The sequence below is a fragment of the Impatiens glandulifera genome, chromosome 6, assembly GCF_907164915.1.
Source record: "Impatiens glandulifera chromosome 6, dImpGla2.1, whole genome shotgun sequence".
Lineage (NCBI taxonomy): Eukaryota > Viridiplantae > Streptophyta > Magnoliopsida > Ericales > Balsaminaceae > Impatiens > Impatiens glandulifera.
Window position 1 is genome coordinate 5,056,618 of NC_061867.1, and position 26,755 is coordinate 5,083,372.

A 26,755-nucleotide genomic window follows, 5' to 3' on the forward strand; every position below is an offset into this window, starting at 1 on the left:
TGTATATACATATATATCAATTTTATTTTTATTTTTAATCATATCAAGTTTATGGGTGGGTCAACCAGGATTAGGGGTGTTCAATATTTGGTCTGAACTGAATATCCGACCGAATTCGAATAAACCGAATTCGAATTCCATTTTCGGTTTTCGAATCGAATTTCAACCAATTCGAATTCAAATACGGTTTTTGAATTGGTTTTCGAGTTTGGGTTTCAACTCGAAAACAAACCGAAAACCGAATTCAATTTTTTATTATTTATTTTTTCCAAACTTAGCTTAAAAAAAAGTTCAAAATAATCAAATTAAAATATTTTGAACAAAAGATTTAATAATAAAAAAAAAGTCAAAAGCACAAGTGGTTTAGTGGTAGAATAGTACTCTGCCACGGTACAGACCCGGGTTCAATTTTCGACTGTTTCGGTTTAATTAAAATTTATTCGAATTCGGTTCGGTTTTCGAATTGACTAAAAAAAATAAAAATTCGAATAAACCGAACCTGAAAACCGAACCGATGAACACACCTAACCAGGATACAACCCAAGTATCCAATTACTCTCACATCCGACAAACAAAACAAATTCAAATTAAGCATTATAATTATATATATATATATTCAAATTAATCACAACTCTCAATCTTCGATCCGGCAAACAAAATAAATTCAAATTAATCATTATATATATATATATATATATATTTGTTGTTTTTTTTAATTTTGTATGATACTTCAAAACTATTAATCATTCTTATAAAAATAAATTCATATAATATAATAAATACTTAATGTTTATTTATTTATATATATATATATATATATAATATTTTTTTTTATCTTTATATGTATTTTTTATTCGAACATTAAAACAAAATTAATTTATTTAATATTATATTTTGATTTTCTTAAAATATTTATTATCTAATTTATAATATTATTGTATAACAAAAAATAATAATTTATATAAATATTAAATAAAAAATATTTATTAAAAAATATGAAAAAAAATATTTTAATAAAAATATGAAATACAATTATTAATAATACATTAAACAAAATTATATTGTAAAAAGATACCATATTTACCTAATAACTAGCATAATATTCACGTTGAATAGGTTAATCAAATTCACAACTCTATTATGTTCAATCTTGTTGTGTTTTTTTTTTAGAAAATGAATTATTGTCATTTAATTAAAACGTCAAAAAGGAAGAAAGAAACAAGAGTTTTGAAATTAAGACAAAAACATTTTTTGTTCTAATTTTGAAAGCAAACAAATATATGAATTAAAAGAAAATAACAAGTTCAACACTTAGAAAAATACAGCAAACAAACACAAGAACACTTTTTTTTTTAGAAAAACAACAACCTCATGAATACCCAACAACCATCAAGCAAGCATCCATTTCTATCTCACCTTAAACATTGCTTCTTTTGTGACTTTATCAAACACAATCCCCATATTTTACAAAACTCCCAATTCTCAATAGTGATGGGAGTTCTTCTCCATGTGTGAATAAGAGATAGAACATCAACAACAATATCATTCCATACTTGGTCTTCATTTCTCCTTGTTTTAGATAAAACTCTACAATTTTTCTCCATCCAAACATGATACACAAGGTATCCATAAAAGAATTTGAATAAATTTGACTTAAATGAGTTTCCTTTAGTCTTTAAAAGCACTAAATTTCTAATACCACTCCAATCAACTAAGAGAATTTGTAAGCTGAAATTGTTGACTAACTTACCCCCAAAGAACTTTAGTGAACTTACATTCACTAAATAAACGAGAAATCGACTCATCACAATTGATGCATAAGACACAACTAGTGTTAGTGATAGTCATGAACCTGCTCAATCGATCTCTAGTCATTAGCCTACCTCTATAAACCAACCAAAGTGTAATCTGATGTCGATGTATGATCCTAAAAGACTATACATTGTGATACCACTCAACAATTTTCCCTCAAGAGCGAATATACTGGCATGCCAAACTGGAGTTAAATTTGTTATTGGTTTCAACTTTCCATTCATGCACATCAGCCCTTTCTTGGAAGTTATACGGTTGATAGCATGAAGGATTCTTGCCCCATCCGGATTTGACATTAGAATATCATTGCATTGACCTTCCATAACATCACACACAGTAGCCAGTTACTGTTCTTTTCTTATTATAATGTTTCTAACTTGATAACTCATAAGGAGGGAGGCTCTTTCGAACCACGAATCATAAGGTGGTAGGCTCCTTCGAATAAGCCTTTCACCTTCCTGAATTCCATCATGCTTCAACCTTCAACCTGATCCGTCTGAGATACTCAATGTTGCTGGAATTGTCCTTCCTAGTTCCAATAAGTTCCTTGTATAAATTTATGGCCTCCTCATGCACCTGCTACTTCCCATTAGTCACTCCCCAGCCCTTTTCCAATCTAACCACCCGATTCCGTATATTCTTGGCCGAACATTTCTTATAGAAAAATGTTGTGTTTTTGTCCCCTAATGACAACCCATCAAGCTTTGATTTTGGCTTATTGAAGCTTTCCTCGCAAGACATAAGCGCTTTAAATTCAGCAAGCATAATTTCCTCATCAGGAATTCATTTGGGTCATTTCTAATAAGCATTTGATTTTGAACCTCTTCCAGTTTTGCCCTAGCCTCAACAACTTTGATTGAGATGTTGTTGTATCTTACACTATTAAACTTATGCAGCTGAATTTTGAGCAATATTAACATCCCGTTAACCTGAAACATCAATATTCCATTAATATGAGTAGCTCAAACATCCTCTCTCATTAACCAAACCCCTATCAATCCGACTTCTTCTCACTTGTTCAATACTCCGAGATAAAGACCAAGTGAAAGGATTTTCAGAATTGATGGGTTCCATACAACCAATACTCCTTATGCATTCATTGAAATCAATCATCCCCTAAATTATTCCAATATCCGGACTCCTCTTCTGTCTGAACCTAATTGTGTTACAATCCACCAAGACAGCCCATGACCTACTATCATCAATGTTGTTCTTCAATAACTCCCAAAGTTGCTTCCTATTACGTTCTGAATTATCCACATATAATTTGCCAAGAGTTCTCCTACATAAGACTTCAACCATAATGACTTGTTCCCTATTTAAAAAAAATGGGATAAAGGATAAAATATACAGCCCGCAAACACACTTAATCATTTAACCAGACGCAGAACTTGCCACCTAACAGGCTCGAACCTAAGAACTTAGGGTTGGTATCCACCTCTTTTTGTCGCTAGGCTAGAAGAGGGGATACTTGTTCCCTATTTAGTATCTCCCTTACTTCAACTAACTCCTTATCCCACTCATTTTCTAAACACGGGCTGCCAATTCTGTCAATATTTCTGAGTTTGATTTTAGTTTCCAGAATTCCCATTATTGTAATTTTATGTTTCTCAATAACCTTCTTCAATTCACTTCTCTACATTTTATTAGAGGGTCATTGAGCCCTTTAATGTTCCAGGTGACAATGTTCATTAATGTTGAAAGATATTTGCTTCCCGAATTTCCTCCTTGTATCTTTGTACCTTCTCTTGGTCATTTTCTGCTTTTCTCTTTTCTTTGTCCTTCTAATTTTGTACCATCATTTGATTCAACACTAATCTTGGGCTTTGATGCTTTAGCAGTCGAAGATTGAATGGTTTCAAATGACAGGACCTGACTTATTAGATTAATACTCTCATTTGTTGTAGCAGATGAAGATCTGAAATTTTGTTCTTCATTCATCTTCATCATCATCATCCTCTTCTTAATCATTAATTTATGATCTCAGCGGTAAGACTTTGGTGGTTAGAGCATCATTTCATTATTGTTTACCTAAATTTATTTTGGCCTCGTTTGATTCGACGTTAATACGCCGCGTATGGACGTCTGCGTAATAAGCTGCTACACTAACTTTGCGTAATAAGTTCAGATAAAAAATTACAATCAAACACACTTTTGCTTTTAAACTCAATTTTCTCTCTACCTCCCTTCTCAGCGTTTAAGATTATAATCTCAGCATTTAAAATTATAATCTCATCGTTTTTCTCTCTCATCATTTTTAAATATTTTTTTATTCATTCTTTTTCATCTCTTTCATTTATTTCTAATCATTTTTATTTATTCTCTCTTATCTATTTAATCTCTTTCTAATCATTTTATTCATTCTCTTTCATCTTTTTCATATATTTATAATATTTTTATATAAAATTATTATAATAAAAAACATACATTTAAATATATTTTTGTTTATTATTTATAATATATTTATCTTAATATATAAAATAATTAAACAAAATATAAAATATAAATATTTTTTTATTTATAATTATAATTTTAAAAATTAAACTAACCTTAATTAAGGATCTAAAATACTGATTACAATTGAGATAATCCAAATAAATAATAATATTAAAAGTGTGAGAGAACATAAAATCAATTTAAAATTGAAAGATTTGATCATATAGAGGGAAGTGTGAAAAAGATATATTATTAAATATTATTAAATACTTTTATATATATATATATATATTTTATATCATATTTATATTAAATATATTTAAAATTATATATTTATAAAAAATAATATATTCATATCATTTATTTTAAAATATATTATTTTTTAATTTAAGTCATTTATTAATAATTAAAATTATATAATAACAATAAAATTATAAAAAATAATATATTAATAATTTATTTTCAAATATATATTATTTTTTAATTTAAATCATTTATTAATATTTAAAATTAAATTAATAAATATATATAACATTATATCTATATATAATATTTAATTATTAAATAATATTAATCATTAAATAATATATTAAAAATATTAAAAATAAATAAGTTGGGTGTATAAGCGGTATAAAACATATCTAAGCTTAACGATTAAATAAGCTGAGATCATACGTACCTGAGAATAAGCTGGATAAGCTGAACCAAACTAGCCAACTATCTTAATTTTAGTTAACTCTAATTAAAAAAAAATAACATATCTAACAAATTCACTTTAGAATACACATATAAAAGTTGAAATATACGATACTCATCTCTTTCTTGTCTCTTCGTGTCATCGTCGTCATAATCATCAATATCTCCATCTCCTTTGTTATCCTTTTCGTCGTCAACATCTACTGTCTCAATACGAGGGATTTCAGTGGTTAGGTTAGACTAGTGGTTGTCTTTTCCCCTCCTTCATCAATGTTATCATTATTAGCAAAATAAAAATAAAAATAAAAATAATAAATTTGATAAGGAGAGTTATTTTTAATTTTTTTTCTTTGTTGGAGACATTTCTTATCATTTCATTTTTTTAATCTATTTGTTTAATTCATGAATTTATTGATTCGTTTACGTAGCCGTTTATCTCATAAAATGGTTATGCATGGTAGTGTGAAGACCCGACCTTAATATACTGTTAAAACGTGATTATATATATATATTTAGTTCCGAATAATATTTTATTTCTTATTCAAACATTATAAATGGTTTCTGTATCTAAGGATTATTAAATAAAGAAAATTAATAAATTTCAATGTCCATTTTGTCCATAGTAGCGACAACCGTCTTTTGGATTGGTACTATAGTGGCTTAGGCTTAGGGCACATTTCCCTTTATTAGTTTGCAATACAAAAATTATGATATTTTGCAATAGTGTTCTTTTCGACTGAAATAGCATTAAAATAAGTATTTATCAACTAATTTAGTCACTTTGAGAACAATTCTAATATAATCAGAAATGTTACATAAATCAGCAATGTAGAGGTAGATCCTTACTACAGGTAATAAAAATTTATAACGTATATTAATCAATTTATCTTAATTAATTTTGAGATTGATATATGCATGCAGGATTTTTTGTGATTTAAACACCAGTTTACCAAAAGATGAAATAGACCGCCAATTCGCATCATGGTTCCGATGTAAGGTGAGGAAATAAGTTTAATTTATATGTTGTGTGTTTGAGTATTATATTTAATTTTGCATTAATGATTTATTGTAAACTTGTATCTTATAGATTGTTGAGGAACATGGTCCTTTAGTTTCAAAAGGATTATTGTATTATTTGTCTTTTGGGCCCAAAACACCCGCAACAAGACATTCAATGTACTTCGTTAATGGGTTTGTGTGGCGGTCAAGAGATTTTGGATCTAACAAAGCAACCATGAATAGTGGTGTTTGTGTGCATGCTGATGACGCAGACTATTATGGACTTTTAGAGGATATAATAGAAATTGAATATCCTGGTCCAAGTTTACGTATTGTTCTATTTAAATGTTTATGGTTTGACCCAACCCGTGGTTCAAGAGTTGATGAAACATATAGGTTGGTTGACATAAACATGAAACGGAAGTATGCAAAGTATGACCCTTTCATTCTAGCTCAACAAGGTATACAAGTCTACTTTACTACGTATCCGAACAAAACAAATCAGATAGGTGATTGGTTGGCTGTTTGTAAAACAAAGGCAAGGGGAAAAATAGAGAAACAATGGAGTGATGATTTGGTGTATCAACAAGAAGAGCCAACTATACAACTAGATATCCCCCTAAATATACCACTATATGATGTCAACAATTTAAGTGATCCTAATGGTATGGTTGACGAGCTCGATGATACAAACGTAAGTGAAGAAAATGAATTTGAAGATGTTGAATGAGAAGGAAGTGAGTCAAGTGGAAATGAATCTGAAGGGAGTGGGTCGGAGGAAATTAGTGAAAATCACGAATTATTGGATATTTTTTGATGCTTAATTAGTAAGTTTATTTGTTTAAATGTTCACCTCTTTGTTATGTTTAAAGATTCATCTTTTATTCTAATTAATTATGATTATTTAATTTTATGTTCAAATATTAATACCATGGGATGTGCAATTCAAATTGTAATTTTATTTTATATAAAAGTCGCAAGGCCAGTTGTGATTTGATACGTTTATTACAAAACAAATTACAAATAACTCTAATATACATAATGCAAAATACATTACTTATTTATTTATAAATGAAACTAATAGATAGATTATACCATATCAATTATTATTCAACTTATATTGCAATATTTAGTTTTATAAAGTTACAATAATAGTTAATAAATAGAACAAAAAATTTTCCAAACTATTTAATACGTACATTGTTTATCAAAATTGTTAGTAAAAACCCAATGGGTTAGCTCCTACACAAGTTGCTCATATCTAATTTTAATATTATTAATTTTACTTATTCTATAACTATTTATTTTTTATTATTATTATTCTTTTGCAAAATTAGTATAATTAATTTATAATAAATAACTATATACAAAAATAAATGGATACTCCGTACAATATGTATAAATAATTAAGTTAGTAAATTTATAAATAATAAGTTTATAGATAAATTTAAATTTTATTGATTCTTATTCAATAAAATAATGTAATATACAATTAATTATATATATATTTTTATATATAAAACAAAAATTGCAATTTGAATTTGTATTAACATTGTAAAACAAGTTACAAAATAACTCTATAATAAGTTTAATACAAAATAAATTACTATTATTTCTAAATGAAACAACAAATATAAATTAAACAATATGTCAATAACTATTCAACTTAAATTCCAATATTAGTTTTATAACAATTGATAAATAGCATTGAAATTACAAGTTGCGTACACATTCGAATTATTGAATAAAAAAATATTCTAAGCTACATAATACCATGTCTCTTAGAAGCTACCTTAAATCTCCCCTACATTAGTTATCTATTCCGATTATTACTCTATCCAGAAAAAAAAAAATTATGATCCAAAAAAATATTTACCTTGATTTTAAACATATGTCAAACAATTTAATTAAAAACTTATTATATATATATATGACATATATATATAAACATGTCTTGTTTATTTGTAAGCCTTTTAGTTTCACATATTCATAGTGACGTAATATTATGCAATTTTTTTAACTAATTAATTATTAAGTTTTTTCTTTTTCTTTTTATTTCCAAAATTATAAATACAATTTATTTTGCAATTTTACTTTAAATGAAAGTTGCGAAAAAAATTATAAAATTAACATTTTATTAGTATAAAATAAGTTTTTAAATTTGATTACGAAATAAGTTAGAAGATTATATTCAATTATCTGTAATGAAAAATAAATAACAAAATTAGTTTAGAAATAATTCAAAATATATTTAAAAGTAGTTTAATTTACTTTTTATTTTAAACTTGCAAAATAAATTGTAAAGTAAAACAGTTTTTTTTTGTTAATGCAAAACATATTGAATTTTTATTTAACATATAATTAATAAATTTTAAAATTAATTAAGAATGAAAGCATCTTAATAAAATAAATAATAAATCAAATTATATTGTCTTATATTTGTAACTTCATTTGGCAACATATAATTATAGTTTTGTTGCGAAACAAGTTACATATTAGTGTTAATAATATTTAACACAAACTTAGTTGCACAATAAGATAAGATTAGAGTTTCCAACTTTTATGGTCACTTATTATTTATCTTTTATTGGAATAAAATATTATAATTATAAAAGTGGATGAAAACGTTAGAATATTTATATATATATATGGTAGTTAAAATATTAACAATATTATTTGTATTATCTCTCTATATTAATGTGGCTTTAAAAGTTGTAATGATTATTTGTTATAAAAAATTGCACTATTTTAATTAATAAAACATTATTCCCTCTTTAGTGACTTGTTTAACAACAATTTATTTGAAGCTTTTAATTTTTTTTATCAACAATCCATTAATGTAAAAAATGTTACAATATTTCTACTATTTAGAATTTATGTTATAATTTAAGTTACATATTTTCAAAAAATGTATTAGTTATATGTAAGTTGCAAAAATAAGTTACTAATGAACCATTTTTTTTAGTGTTGGTAGCTAATGAATGTGTAAATAAATGTATAAACATTTGTTTAGTTGCGGTTTGTCTCATTTTGTAACAGAGAAGGCTATGTATGCATCATGCATGAACAATGATCAGTTTTAATCATTATATTATATATGGGAATTAGAAAATTTAATTATTGAAAAATTATCATTAATTTTAAGAATTATAAATAAATATATATACAAATAAAAATTATTAATCTTAAATAAATTTCCAAATAATCAATCATATATCTTTTTTTTAATAAAGAAAAGTGTGGCTGTACAACTTTTTTGAAATAGTATGTTCAATTTTGCAATGATCACTCAAGTTCAATGAACACATAGTACTGATATATACAGTACTGTTATATATCTATATTTTATATCAGTACAAAAAATATAAATGTATAACAGTACAAAAAAAATAATATATACATGTGTTTTTTGAACTTGAGTTATTGTACCACAGTCTCAATCAGTTTTCTACTGACACTGACAGTGCATTGTTTAATAATTTTAAAATCGAATGAATAAACTGAATTAGTTATTAGTTAATTTGCGAATAAAAAACGGGTTAAAAAAATTAAATACAATGATATAAAGAATCTCAAACTAACAACAAAATTAATAATAATAATAATAAAGTTAAAAAAAGATTAAGTCAAATTATTAAATTTTATTTTGAATTATTCGTCTTCATATATATTAAATTATTTTTTTTAAGTTAACATATATATTTTTACTTATCTTTATTATATATACCATTATTTTAATTTAATTTTATAAATCTTATATTATCTTCACTAGAATTTTATTTTAATAAATAATTATATATATACATTTATTGTATTAATTATTTTATAATATATAATTATATATTAAAATTTTAAAATATTCACCTTATTTTCTAAATAAAATTTCCAAAAAATTTAAAACAAATTACACATTCTATTTATATATTTATTATTTATATAATTAATTAAATTTTTTTATTCATTATAATTTTTTTTTATCTATTATTCATTGATAATGATTAAATATATATATATATAATTATAAATTAAATTTAACAATTACAAGTAGTTTAATAATTTAATTTTCACATTTCAAACTTTTGAGACTAAGGATCTGCCTACTAGGGAGCGTCCTTCGTTTTTTTTACTCCGCTTAGCTTAATAAAGGGTCGTTTGAGTCCCGCCATAAACAAAGGGGTGAAGCATCAAAAACAGACGGATTAAGGGAATTTATCATTAGAGGATAGAATCTAATCTCAGTTTAGCATCAATGCGACCTTACTAATAAAGAAAGTCTTTTCCATGCCACTCGTAGGAGTTTTTTTTTCAGACCATTCTACGAAATCCAATTTTCAATATAGTGTATTTGGTACTTTTACAATATAAAATTCTTCATAAGCATGATTTTTCTTAAATTAGTTTTATCATTTTTCTAATATGTTTTATGTATATTGTAATATTAGTTTGATAAATGTCTAGAATTACTTAGAAGTGTCATTACATGTTTATCTTACTATTAGTTTGGCAAATATGTATGATAATTGGAAAATGTTAATTAAAGGATCAGACGAGCAAAATAATAAACACATCCAAAGCGAAGGAATTAAAGGATCAGACGAGCAAAATGATACACATCCAAAACGAGGGAAATACATGTTTACGTACTTCAATTTTAATATGCTTAATTTTTCTAACAAAACAATATAAACTTTAAAATTTTAATGTAAGTGACTACCATTTTTTTTTTCACTTTACTATTATTTTATGTCGATTTTACTATTATTTTTTAATTTTGGAATTTTTTGTATTTGCATTTTATTTTAAATGGTCAATTAGAAATACATCTGAGATAAAAATTGTGTTTATATGCTATAAATTTAACATATTTATCTTCTCTAATAAAATAAAATAATTTAACATTATTTATATATATTTAATATAATGATTTAATTATGTAATTTTTTATTTATTATCATATTTTTGATCATATAATATTTATTTATTTAAATATTTATTAAATATTGTAAAATTTAAAATTTTATTTACACAATTTATAAATTATTTTAAATAAATAAAATTAAAATAATTAAAATAAAAGGTCCAAACACAAATAAATAATTAATTGAATTAATTATTTTAATAATTAATCATCAATTAATTAAGATAATAACAAAAATAAAATAAAATAAAATAATTTAAGATAAATATTATATTTATTTTATCTCAAAAAATTTTAAAAAGTCAAGTGGAATTAAATAAATAATTTAGGATAAATGTTATATCCATTTTATCCCAAAATAAATTATTTATTAATCTTAAAAATATATAAAAAAAAAATATAAGAAATCGACAAAATAAATGTCATTTTTATTACAAATATTTTGTAGGTTAAAAATGAAGTTACAAAGGATTGAAAAAAAATCAATTTCAATCAAGCTACAAAGTTGGAAAAGGGCTGAAATCTACTACAACCGAAATTAGAAGCTGTATCCAGTGCAACAGACCTCGCGACTATCGGATCAGCGCTCAGGCTTCATCCAAAGAACGATATAGGACCGAGTAGCCCGCTGCAACAGAAGAAAGGCGCTTCCGCGCAATACTAGATTCATTAATGCGCGTCTCAACATCGTTAACCCAGACGCAACTAAACGTCCAAACGCGGACAGAGCGCCAAAACTTTGTTTTTTAGCTCGAAACGACGTCGTATCTTCTAGTTTGTCTTCTTCTTTGCGACGAAGAACAAGATAAAAACATATTCCATCTTTGATTTTTCATAAATGGAACTTTGTCGTTTCTCTATACCATTTGACTTCATTCAAAATGTGAAATGATCACCCTACTCCGGTGATCATTGCCTCTACACCCTCAGGCAACATCATTGTCTATACAGGCAACTAGCCGAAGATCAAACAAAAGACCATTGATGGTCTTTTGACTAAATCAATGCCACTTGGTCGATCAACTAACCTTGAAAAACTGAAGGTAAGAGATCCACCCACAAAGCCCACAATCGATCCAAAACGAAAATCCGCTAACAAAGATCTTCAAGCTTTTTTGAAAATTTGAAAATTTCATGTAATGTTGTATAACTCGGATCCAGACATTCAGGAAACTTCTAAAAGAGTTAAGGAGTGTCTTCAACTCACAGTAATCTTCCAATCATATTGTAATTTTATTTAGAAGTTTAATTTGAAATTCTTACATTTCAGTTTGACCAATTTCATGTACTTCTTGATTATCCGATTTATTGATTGGAAAATGATCAAATGATCGTTTATAAGCTTTCTATTGAAACAAAATTGAATCAGTCAACCTAAATTAGAAATGCCCAAATTTTATTTTGAAATATTTCAAAATCGGGTCTATGGGTTATTACTCAAGAACAACAACCCAAAAACCTTCCTAACATGTTTATAAGGATATTAGAAATATATTACAACCAATTTCAAGTAATCCTGATCATGTTTGATCAATTTTTTTTTTTTACAAATAAAAATTTCAAATTTTGAATTGGTTAAAACGAAAAGTTAGTGTTCATGTTTTGGTTTCATTCAACCATATGAAGCATAAGCAAGTTTTTGACAAGCTCCTTACGCTTCATTACACCTTAAAACTCAAAAACATGTTTTTTGTATCAAAATTGTTTGAGTTAAATGGAACATCATCCCGATTGAATGATACATCGGGATGATATTATAAATGATGCTTGAGACCAGACGAAACTTCCCATATCTTTGGATCAAAGGAATAAAGCCCTAGTCGAAAACATCAAACATGTAGTTTGATGTTCTTGACGTCCGACTGAGGGCTCGACAAGGGTTCAAACTAGGACCGAGAAAATCGAACCCTCCCTACACCCGACCGAGGAAACATAGCCCTGGAATAACCCATGACTAAGGCCTACGCCCTCCCGCATCCGACCGAGAGCTCCCGCATCCAATTGAGAGTCTCCCGTATCCGACCGAGAGCCTCCCGCACTTAGGACTGAGAGTCTCTCGCACCCGACCGAGAGCCTCCCGTACCCTACTAAGAACCTTCCACACCCCGATCGAGAGCTCTCGCACCTCGACTGAGGGAGCTCAACTCAGGACTGAGAGTTTTTAGCCTAGGAATGAGAAAATCGTACCCAAGACCGAGAGGCTTAGACCTAGGGCATGTTTGGTTAAAATTTAAGAATTTTAAATATTTTTTTTGGAACCCAAACCTTTCCTTTTAAAATCTAGAAAAAATAAAAAATAATTTCAAAATATTTTTACAACATTTTTCATAAAATTATTTTGATAAATGTCTGTTTCAGATTTATGTTTAGATCTTAATGCCTTTTAATGATATTTTTCAGTTACATTCCTCATCAATTCATCAATTGTTGACATCCGCCTCATGAACCAACATTTAAATATTATATAGGACTATACTAGTTTTAAGTATTAAATAGTTTTTAAGTATTAAATGAGAGTTTTGTAGTAAAAATACATAGTATCCGTTTAATTTAACTATTTAAGTACACAAAAGCGCATGCAAAAGAAGCAAGCAATAGTAATGGATGCCTTCTCTTCCAATTTCCTCTCACCATTCACTCTCTCTAATACAAGACTCCATGTATGGCCGCCGGTTAACAAAAACCCTTCAACCATTCACATTTCCAAAACACGATCGAGTCTTCGTAATAACGAGGAAAAACCCATCCGACGAATCGGGTCATCCTTATCCGCAAGAGTATTAAACGCATTTGATGATATAATCAACAAATTCATTGACCCGCCGGTTCTCCGACCATCCGTAGATCCCCGTCTAATTCTCACCGATAATTTCGCTCCGGTCGATGAGCTGCCGCCGTCCGAGTGCGAGTTGATATTCGGCCATCTTCCAGAATGCCTTGACGGCGCTTACATCCGTAACGGCCCGAACCCACAATTTATCCCTCGAGGCCCATACCATCACTTCGACGGCGACGGGATGTTGCACGCGATCCGAATCTCAAACGGGCGGGCCACCCTTTGTAGTAGGTACGTCAAAACGTATAAATTCTCCGTCGAACGCGAAATCGGGGGTCCGGTGTTCCCGAATATCCTCTCCGATTTCTATGGTCTATTCGGGTCGGTTTCTCGAGTTGCCCTAGCCATCGGCCGAATACTTGCGGGTCAATTCAATCCTATGAACGGAATCGGCCTCGCGAACACTGGCATCGCTCTCATATCAGGCCGACTATACGCTCTCTGTGAATCTGACCTACCTTACGCCGTCAAGATCTCTCCGGTCAACGGAGATGTGGTCACCATCGGCCGCCACAACTTTGGCGGGAAGCTATTCACGAACATGGCATCCCACCCGAAAATCGACCCGGAAACCAAGGATACTTTCGTTTATCGATATAGTCTTGTCTATCCGTTTTTGACTTACTTCCGGTTCGACCCGGACGGAAACAAACAACCCGATGTGCCCATATTCTCTGTGAAAATTCCTTCCTTATTCCACGACTTTGCCATCACAAAAAAGTACGCTATATTCGTGGACATACAGATTGGGTTTACTCCGTTGGAGCTGATATTCGGTTCTGGGTCGCCCATAGGGGTTGACCCGAGAAAGGTGTCTAGGATTGGGATAATCCCTCGGTATGCAACGAACGATGCAGAGATGAGGTGGTTCGAGGTGCCCGGTTTAAATTCCATGCACTCGGTAAGTGCATGGGATGAGGACGGCGGGGAGTCGGTGGTGATGGTGGTTGCAAACATAATCTCGCCGGAGCATATGTCGGGGAGGATGGATTTGGCGTATACTCAGCTGCAGAAGGCGACAATTGATATGAGGAATGAGATAGTTTGCCTGCATACCCTTGCCACAAGTAATTTGGAATTGGGTGTCATCAACCCAAATTATATAGCTAAAAAAATCAGGTCAAGTCTTTTTTTCTTTCTTTGTAAATGTAAGAATCATTTTTAGTGACTAAGGACAGATTTAAAAATTATAGTAGGTAAGTTTTAAAAAATTTAAGATGAATTTAAAAAAAATTATGGATAAAACGGATAAAAACTCTACATCTCTACCTTTCTTTATAGTTAAGAGTAATATCAAAATTTTATATTAAAAACAATTTTTTTTATTGGTTTAAGCCTACCCTCATAGGATTGACATGTTTTGGGTCTCTTAGGCAATAAATATATAAAAAAAAATTATTTTACTATATATATATTTTAGGTTAAATTGATAAAATATAATAGTGTATTAATTTATTATTATTATCAAAAATAAATATTTTAATTAGTTAAATGTTATATTAATATATATGTTGTTGATGATTCAAATCTTGGTAGTGACTAGATGGATTTACCCTGGCTAGGCTATTAGTGAGTACGTATGATATATGGAAAAACCTGTAATTAAATAAAAATATGTATATGTCCCCCCAAATAATGCAGATATGTGTATGCTTCAATTGAGGATCCAATGCCTAAGATAACGGGACTAGTGAAGTTAGACATCTCCCTTTCGGAAACTGATTGTAAAGATTGCACAGTGGCTAGTAGGATGTTTGGACCCGGTTGCTACGGCGGAGAGCCTTTCTTTGTGGCCAAGGAACCGGACAATCCAATGGCGGATGAAGACGATGGTTATCTTATAACTTATGTACATAATGAAAATACAAAGGAGTCTAAGTTTTTGGTAATGGATGCTCAGTCCTCCTTTCTTGATATCATTGCTATGGTGAAGCTTCCACAACGGGTACCCTATGGCTTTCATGGACTTTTTGTAAGAGAGAATGATATTAAGAACTTTTAGATTTGTACTAATTATTTACAAAAGACTAAAAATATTTGTGATAAAGAGTAAGATATAGTGAAGGTTGTGAATTTGATTTTGATTAGGAAGAATATTAAAATTTGGTCCGAAGTTGGGTTAAAGTGTTAAATATAAATATGTATTAAAAATATATTATTTATACATATATTTTAAAATTTGGTCCGAAGTTAGGTTAGAGTGTTAAATATTCTTTTTTAAATTTAATTTATTATTTATTTATCTAATTTTTAAAATAGGCAAAACATACTTTTGATCTACCGTTTCATTTATAATTTTTTCAAAATATTTCAAAAACCATTTAAAAAGAAATTTAAGTTTACCACAATTTTAAATCTTAAATCTATACTTGTCGAGTACTGTCTTCAAGTATACAAAGTAAACGAAGACTACCCGTAATTAGCTTTAGAACTCATTAAATCCGACATGTTTGCGAAAAAAAGAAAACTGTTCTTGAGTTTTAAAAGAAAGAGCCTAATCATAATTGGCCACCTCATAAGGAGGTGTAATTTTATATTTTTGGCCAATTAACATATATTATCATCGAATTAGTTTTTCTAAAATAATTTTATTAAATGTTATTTTATATTATTTATAAATTAAATTTTTATATATGAACTTTTATTTGAATTAATTGGAATTACTTTTTTTTTAGTTAAAAAACAATAATAAAGTTTTATAGTTACAAATACTTTTTTCCAAACAAAAATAATTTATTTCTTTATTAATTAAAGTAAATGATAATCATTGATATTCTAACAATTGTTTTTATTATTTTGTGTAATAAATCAATATTTCCATATAATAAAATTTCGAATTATTTTATATATATTTTTGAATGTACATATTATTCATTCTTATATATTTCAAAACTCAAGCATTAAGTTTATAAAATTATATTTTATTATAAAAATAAATAAGAGAAATATCTGATTTTTCTTAATGATGTGCTGATGTAATGTCCTATTCATTAATGTTAAATTTGCTTTAGTAATTTGTGTGAATATGATAAAAGAAAATTTGAAGTTGTCTAACTTATTAAATAGATATTTTTTATTTTTTATTTTTTTAATCTAAAATAGGCGTTAATTAAAACTAGCATGAACAGTGTATTTACACGGGTAAAAATATAAAATAAATATTATTTATCTATAAATATTTTAGATAAAATTAATATTTTTTAAATTTAATTAATTTAAAATTAGTTTTAGTTTATAAATATTGAGTTGAATCCAAAATTTAATGATAATATATATTTTAAAATTTAATAAATATTTAAAGTTTTAAAAAATTAATTTTATGAGTTTGAAAAACTTTTCAAAGAAATGTAGATAGAAAATCAAGTCAATTACAGTATTTATCTTGTTAGTTACTATAGATCGATCTAGAGATTTTACTTAAAGTTGTGCATACATTTTGTTCTTATCTAAAATAATGTTAGATACGTGTTTTACACTTTATGATTCACACCTTTTTATATGTCTCTATATAACCTCATATGTCTCTTTACCCCTCGGCAAACAACTCACCAATTTTAGACGACATTTTTTTATCCCCACTTCAACATATCAACAACTAATACCAATTGATCACACACCTTTTATACCTCATCAAACCAACCACTAACCCCCAATTGACCATCATCTTATGACTCACACTTTTTCATATGCCTCTTATCCCCTTGACTAACAAACCACCCATCACCCGACCTTTATCTCGTGACCTCACACTTTCAAATGTTCGTTAAATCAACCAATAAATTCGACCTCACACTTTCACATGTCTCATATCTTTTGTTTAAAAGTTGTGTCTGTTGTTTTTTGACACAATTAGAATCTCACATCGGAAGATGATGGGAGTGAAAAAAGTTTCTTAGTATATAAAAGAAACTATATTCACAATTAGAATAAATCCCACATCGGAAGATGATGGGAGTTGGGGAGTTGGGGAAACTATATAAAAGAAACTATTTTCAAACGCTTGAATACCAATAATCAATCAATCTCAATCATAGTTTCACATGTCTCTTATACTTCAGCAAACCAACCACCAATCTCAATCGACCTCTAATTTTGTGACCTCACGATACTTTGTTACTCACCTCTTATGCCTTGACAAACCAAATTCCATTCACACTTTCATGTGTTTATTATCTCTAGGAAAATATACCATCAATCTCAATCGACATTTAACCTCGTGACCTCACACTTTGGTCATATTTGATTTATATTTTTTAACCACTCTCATTTGTTACCGACCTATTATCCATCAGAAACTACACTCCAATCACACTTGGTTAAAATGTTGTACTTGTTTTGTTAGGTTGTAAGTTCGAAACATAAATATATCATTTTTAATTTTATTTTTAACCGATTTAATTTATGGGCGGGTCAAACCACGATCTGACTCAAGTATCCATTTACTCTCACATATATATCAAAATTAACCATAGTTCTCAACCCGACATACTAAACAAATTCAAATTAAGCATTATTATATATATATATATATATTAGTTAGTTAAAAAGTTGAACTTATGAATGTCGCATGATATTCAAATTTGATGTTGAATTTAAAATATAAAGTCTTATTAGTTTAGTTGGTTAAATAGTTGTACTTGTTTTGTTAGGTTGCAAGTTCGAAAAACACACATATATATATATATATAATTTTTAATTTTATTTTTAACCGTTTCAAATTTATGGGCGAGAATCAATGATCCGACCCAAATATTAATTTACTCTCACATATATATTCAAATTAACCACCGCTCTCGACCCAACAAACCAGAGAAATTCATATTAAGCGCACACATATATATATATATATTAGTTAGTTAAAAAGAAGAACTTACATTGTTAGAAATGTAAAATGTCGCACATTCATTAAATTTAGTGATGAATTTAAAATATAAAGTTTTATTGGTTTAGTTGATTAAAGAGTTATATTTGTTTTTGTTAGGTTGTAAGTTTGAAAAATATATAAAACATTTTATTTTTATTTTTAAACGTTTCAAATTTATGAGCGTGTCAACCCATTATTCGACCCAAATATCCATTTACTCATATATATATATATATATATATATATATATATATATATATATATATATATATATATATATATATATATATATATATATCACGTGTAGCCCAATAGTAAGAGTCAACTTAAGAGACAAAAAAAGTCACGTGTTCAATTGTATCTAGAAGCGCTTTGTGTTTAAGCGGGGATCATAACTGTCGAGTGTCATGTTAGTTCTTCTTTTATATATATATATATATATATATTCAAATTAAACACAGATCTTGATTCAACGAATCAAATAAATTCATGCATTATTATATATATATATATATATATATAAATATATATATAAATATATATATATATATATATATATATATATATATATATATATATATATATATATATATATATATATATATATATATATATATATATGTTGTATTATTAACATGTAAAACTTAATTAAAAAAACTTAAATAAATCTAAATGGATATGACTTGTGAACCAAAGAAAACTAGATTGCAATGCAGAAGAATTTGAAATCCGGGATATTAATTACTCTCTCCTCCAAATACAAAGTGATATTTTTTATAAGATTTGTCCAATAATAAAACCAAAATGATAAAGACAAGAAGATTTTATAAGATTTTATCAATAATACCAAAGTTGTTGAAGAATCGCTGTTATATTGATATTTCATTAAATAGAAGTTCAAATAACTTAGGTTAAAATATCTTAATTTATATGAAACATTAAAAAAAAAATAAAAAAATTAAAGGCCTTAAAATCCTTATAATATAAATTCTACAAATATATAAGCATAAAATCCTACCATCTCCATATTCGCGAGGATCAAGTTTTAATTTCTCAAAAGGTAAATAATGTAGTTACCAGCAAATCAAATCGATCCGACACGACACGACACGACATCACATCATGCAATCTTTTCAACAAAATAAGGATTACAAAATCGAAAAAAATCTTATAATTGAAATTCTCACCGCACATTAAATCACAAAAATAACAAAATCTACCAGAAAAGTGGACTGGACAAGATTTTGATGGGTTTAAATCTCTACTCTTTCAAGACTTTCATGCGATCCGAGGAGTTAAGGAAATAATGGAAAAAGTTAGCAAACACATATCTCTGAACATAGAGAACAATCGACAAAACAATACAAAATGTAGAACAATGAAAAATGAAATCAGAGTTGACTGATCACCCGAAAAAACCATCCATGAACGACTTAAAATTCAGGCTCAAAATATATAGCTTTTAACGCGTTTAAATATTACTTAATTTAAGTCTATTCAATTTCACAATAAATTTTTTAATATGTTGATTTATTTTATGACTAAGTTATATTTGTAAACGTTATTAGATATAAATCAAATTTGATCAATTTTCTTAAAATATATTTCATCTATTTTATTTATTTATTTATTTATTTATTTATGAATTAACATAATCTTACATTTATAACCATTATTTTAACTTAAGACAGTTTTTAATAAAATTGAATTCTAAATATTTAATATTTTAAATAAGACTTGTGAACTTAAACTATTTAGTGGATACAATTTATTCTTACTTTAATAATGTACCAATTATAAAAATGATATAACCAAATGAAGAGCACTTAGCTCATGTTAATATAAGAAGTTAGAAAAAGATATTCATAGATTTTGACAATTTAAGAATGATGTAATATTTGTGTAGAACATTATGTACATTCTTATCAAAAACCTAATTCCTATCCAAACCTAAAAGCATTCATAGTAGGGTGTTCAAAACCTAGTATTACAAAGTCCATATCATACCCCCACCAAGGTAGCCCAGTAGTAAGAGTCAGCTTAAGAGATCAAAAGATCACGGGTTCGATTTCATTTGTAAGCGCTTTGAATTTAAGCGGGGACCATGGTTGTGGGGTGTCATGCTAGTTCTCCTTTAATTCCCAAAAAAATCTATATCATAACCTAAATCATAAAAAATCAACTTCCTTTTATCAAGGTGAGGCTTTTAATCATTTCAAATACCCCAGATCATGAAACTACTTCAATTCAACTCAAAAATCATCATGCTTAAACCATTAAAGCACACATTCAAATCATGTTTAAAGCTATAAACATTCAACAAAATGCATTTAAACAAACACATTGTGAGCATGATTTAATTGAGAGTAATGCATTTAACCAAACACCTTGTGAGCATGATTTAATTCAGAGTAATGCATTTAACCAAACACCTTGTGAGCATGATTTCAAATGAAAATAAGACACTAAATTCAACCATTACGACGAAGAAGACTTGAGGAGAAGATGTGCAGGAGATGACAGAGGGCGGTGTTTTGTAGAAAAAACCTTAACGAAGATCGATGTGTAAAAGATGAATCTTGGACGGATCTAATTAAAGAAGAAGGAAAGGGATCTAGGGAAGGAGGAAGATCTTACCGATCGGATCTTGGACGGATCTTGGAAGCTCTCTCGCGATAGATCTTGTAAGCTCTCTCGAACATATCTAGGGAAGTCGGCATGCATGCGAAGGAAGAAAGGGAAAGAAAACGATAAGCAACCTGGAGTAAGGGAAGCTCTCAGGATTTTTGCGTTTTTTATAGGAAATACCGTTGGTAGACGTACCAATCGATACTATAGCTTAATGTACTACCGATTGAATATGCAACCAATTGGTATTAATGGGGTTTCACCGATTAGTATAGCAACCAATCGGTTCTAATGTTTCTCAAAGCGCCAAAACATGACGTCATTTCTTTTGCGGGGTTTTATGGGGTTGTACCGATTGGTTATTAAGCCAATCAGTGTTATATATAGTGGTTCATGCATTGGTATAAAGACCCATCGGTATTATGTAGTTAATAGGCGTTATCTTCATAATACCGATTGGTCTTTATATCAATCGGTTCATTTGGTTGCGAAAGACCTTTTTACTAGTGTGTTATGCATTAAATATAATCAAATATCACTAAAATAAAAATAATTTATAAAAAAATATTTACTTCTATAAATTAAAATAACTCAATATTTTTTAAATAAATCATATATTTATTTAAGATAAATAATTGGGGGAGTTTGAAAAGAAATAATGTGCTACACTATGATTCGCTAAAAGAATAATAATTTTTTTCTTTCTTCCCATTATATTTTTTTTTCGGATGATATTTCATTCATTATCCCAATTTTCCTTACTCTCATTCCTCTTTATTTAAATAAACCCAAACCTAACCAGCTCCAACATAAAAAGTACATTGAACTCAAAGATAGAGACATGCACATGCAGGTCAATTATATAACTAATTTGAATCTAAGAATATTTAGTGGTTGTGACTTGCCTATATTGATAATGTGTCATGACTTCATTCGTTGAATTAATAATAATATTTTAACGAGTCTGGTTTGTACCGAGGTTTTGAACTTAAAAAAAAAACATAAATGATATTAATATGTAATGATAAAATAAAAATTATTAATTTAAAATATAAAGTATATATTTTAGTATTTTAGTTAATAAATTTAGTGGTGAGATGAATAAGACGATGATTTAGATGATATTTTTGAATTTGGTTATTTAAATAATATATTCTAACCGAATTATAGGGTCACACTTTGATTTTGAACATATTTTTACAATATTTCCATCAACCCATAATTATATGTCATATATCTCTTGTACACTTTTATGCGTACGTTAAAATACACTTATAGAGTTGAAAAATGCATATTTTGGTTGATATTGCCCAATTTGTTATGAACATCAACACTAATATATGATTGATCCAAAGAGTACAACTCAGTTTTTTAGGCTAAATTTCTTCGAATAACAATAATGGTAGATGATTTTTTACAAAACATAAAGCTCAATATTTTGAACGGAGGTTTGAAATCAATAATACTTTGTTCGACCATGTTCAAATATCTTAGATTTTGAGCTTGTGTTACTAGTGGAATGTCTAAACATCTTTTTTTCTTTCTTTTGAAAATGGACTAAAACATCTTAAATATCTAAACATTTCTCATAGTGAGGTAACATTATTAGTTAATAGTAGCTGTACAAACTCTAAAACTCAATTAATATTTGAATCTCAAAAGTTTGTCCGAAAAACACGAAAAAATCGATCGGAGGGGATAGTTGTGTACAGAGTGAGAAATTGTTGTCACGAAAGAAATGAGACCTAGAGTATTCTAGAGAAACAAATCCGCATTGAAAAAAGTTCTAAAAAATAGATATAATTTTTTCCGTCAATTAAAAAACAAGAGAAAGATTTAGTGTTTCTTTTATCTATTTCAATTAAAATACCCATAAACGGTCAATACAAAAAAAAGAGTTCATGATCATTTCAGGTTAAGAAGAGGTGTGAGCACATTTATCTATATAAGGACGGTACGACTTAATTTGCGGCATCTTTATTTAGAGGGTTATGAATGCTTGAGCAATTGAAACATCACAAGACAATTAAGTTTATTTGTGACAAGCAATGAACAAATCATTGTCAACAATTATATGAATTAAAAGTGCGATATACGTCAAATAGTGATAAAAAAAGGAATGAAGCAAATACGAAAGAGCGATAAAAGTGAGATATATGAAAATGAAAAAAAGTTGAGTTATTTTGAAACTAAGATTTTGTTACAAATCACTTTTAAATATTAATTTATTAAAAATTGAAAGTAACTTATTTTCATTTGGTATAAAAGATATCATTGAATTGGATGAAATATTAATTTAAATATAAAAAATTAATATTTGATAATTATTTAGATCCTCCATGTAATTTTTTTCTTAAGTCCTGATCTCACTTATAACTTGATAAGAAGTTTGATTGTTGCACTTATATCCTAATGATCTTTTTATTATTTAATTTTAAAGTAATACCATTTAAATAACTTTTCCGACTTACCAAATTTGAAAGGTTGATGAGCAAACGGGTAAATTCAATCTGTATTACCTAACCCATATTCAACTCAAATTAAATTTAATCAATTCATTATCTAACTCATATTATTTATTAATATAGACTAGGTTAAGTATGGTTTGTGTAACCAAACTAAATTATAGTTTTTAACACATTTATTACGTTTTTGACTCGTTTAAAATATATTTGGCGCATTTAACACATTTTTTTACCGTTTAACAATTATTTGATTTATTTTTTCGTTTAATACGATATTAACTTGATCAACACCTTTTAAACCTGTTTAACCAAATTTTGTCTCGTTTTGACCTGTTTAACAATTATTTAGTTATTTTTGATCCGTTTTATACGCCTTTGATCTGTTTAATACGTTCTTGGTCTATTTGACACATTTATCACGTTTTGGTTCGTTTAACACATCTATGAAATGTTTAATATGTTTTTCTATTACTAAACTGTAAAAAAAAACAATATAGTGTGAAAGAAAAACGTGAATTATGTAAACTAATTAAATAAAAACAATTAAATTTATTTAATTTGAATAACTTAAGGAATCCTAACCCAACTAAAATTAAACCCAACTCAAACTCAACATAATCTAAGATATGCTCACTCTATGTACATTTATATTAAATTTAATTAAAACTTAATTTAATTAGTTTTTATAAATAAAAAATAAATCGAACAGAACTATTTGTTATCTGAAAATATTTATGTAACACAATGAAAACTAACTTTTTAACATTTTAAACTATAAAATTTTTTATTATACTTAATTTTATATTTAATGCAAACAAAATTATTTACTCTTTCACAATTTTAAATATAACTATTACAATAATAATACTTATTTTCTAATAAACAAAGACAACAATGTTTTGAAATATGAAAATAAAATAAAATTTGTCCTTAGGGATAACAATGGGGCAAAGAGCGTATATACCATCCATGTATTTTCATAGATTTATCTTTACTACAATTTGTTTTACGGTTTTTTTGGAATATCAGCGTACCTTATACCATATTCTTTAAAAATAAAATTATATTAACAAATATTTTACTATAATATATTATAAAATATTTAAAATTTATATTATTATATAAAAATGTAATTTTATATATATATATATATATATTAGTGTTTATGATAGAATCGGGGTACGATCGAGACGGAGTTCGACGGGGACACAAATAATACAAATAACATTCCCGATCAACTATCGAGATAAACCGCATACCGGACAATTCAGATCGAAAATTGTGAGACAATTATAATTGTCATCCTAATCACTCAAATTTTCAAAAAGATTATTTTTTGAAAAAAAAAATACACATTTTCTAGAAAAATATATTACAAATATTAATATAGATTGGGCCTCTGAATATATTAAAATCCATTTTGGTCCAACCCATGATGGGAATGCCCGATTTTCTAAACCCGTGTCAGGTGATATTTTATCACTACACTTAATGGGCCTTTTTCTCATAAATTTTGAAATCATGATTAGAAAAAAATGAAATGTAACCCGTTTTAGTTATGTAGCCTTATGTTGGCCCAGCCAAAAATCCAATATGGGGCTATTTTGATTTTTTTTAAATAATAATTATTTATCCCTCCAAGGTTATGCAGAGTTTGTTGCTAACCTAAAAACAAATTGTATTTTCAAATTATATAATATGGACCTAAATAAATTCCATACCAAGTTGGGTTTCTCCCATTTTAGTTATGTAGCCTTATGTTGGCCCAGCCAAAAATCCAATATGGGGCTATTTTGATTTTTTTAAAAATAATTATTATTTATCCCTCCAAGGTTATGCAGAGTTTGTCGCTAACCTAAAACCAAATTGTATTTTCAAATTATATAATATGGACCTAAATAAATTCCATACCAAGTTGGGTTTCTCCAATTATGATCAATTTGGTATGAAAATTTTTAGGTCCACATTATACAATGTAAAAAACATTATTTTTATCTAAGTTTTCAATGAGTTTTATAAAAGAATAAGAAAAAGCAAAGAAAAATAAATTTAGGGGTTTGAGGTAGTAACTGAAGAAGAGTTCAGTTTGTCGGAGTTTGCATCGTTTGATCGGCTTCAAACATTGATAGCTTGCTGGTTAATTTTGAAGCTACGTTCTAAATAGTGAAGATCTGTTTTTTTGAGACTTCTAAGCCAGTTCAATAAAATAACAAGAATTGCAGAATTGGTAAGACTAGTTGATTTTGCTTTTTCTTGTCTATGTTGTTATTTATCAAGATTTTTGTGTGTTCTTGATGCAATTTATTAGTGAATATAGTTTATATATAGAGTGAACTCTTACTTGTAAGTGATCTGTTCAAGTCCTGTGGTTTTTTACTCTTAATTTGAAGAGAGATTTTTCCACACTAAAATTGTCTTGCATTGTCACTTCGTTTTCATTTTATTTCGATCATCTCTTATACTAAATTAATAGAGAAAACGTTCTTCTTTGAAAAATACATTTTCCCATAAAAGTGATATTAGAGCTTAGTTTTTTGTGTGTATAAAGATGGAGACTAACACAACTAGAATGATGAGCTTGATTTACTCAAATTATAATATCTTGAAGGTTAAATTGGAAGATTTAATGTATGTTAAAAGTTTTCACTTGTTAGTATTTTCTTCAGTTAATCATACATAAATAAATGTGGATTATTGATTTTTTTTTTTTGCACAGACAAGTATGTGGTTATATTCGTCAATGAGTTGATGGCAATGTTCTGAACCATGTGATTTCTATTACCGATGCTCGTACTCTTTTTGACTAAAATTGAAAAATTGTATGAGAGAAATATTAGTAATAATAAGTTATTTTTTACAAGGCAATTGATGTCCTTAAAGTATCAAGTTGGTTCTCCGATGACTGACCAATTGAATACTTTTATGGGAATTATTAATCAATTTGAAGCAATGAAACAGCTTTGATGACGAGATGCATGACTTATGTTTTCTTGGTACTCTGCCTAACTCATGTGAAACTTTTAGAATAACTTTGTCCAATTCTGCTCTATATGGTGTTCTCTAAATGGATTTAGTAAAAAGTAGTGTGTGGAATGAAAAGA

General features: G+C 27.7%; 1 protein-coding gene across 1 annotated transcript; it reads left to right on the top strand.

Annotated features, from left to right (window-relative positions):
* Nucleotides 1-13,461: 13,461 nt before the first annotated feature.
* LOC124942988 (probable carotenoid cleavage dioxygenase 4, chloroplastic) lies at nt 13,462-15,699 on the top strand. Its single transcript, XM_047483554.1, has 2 exons — nt 13,462-14,816; nt 15,339-15,699. The coding sequence occupies exons 1-2, from the start codon at nt 13,462-13,464 to the stop codon at nt 15,697-15,699; spliced, it is 1,716 nt and encodes a 571-aa protein (XP_047339510.1).
* The last annotated feature ends 11,056 nt before the right edge of the window (nt 15,700-26,755 follow it).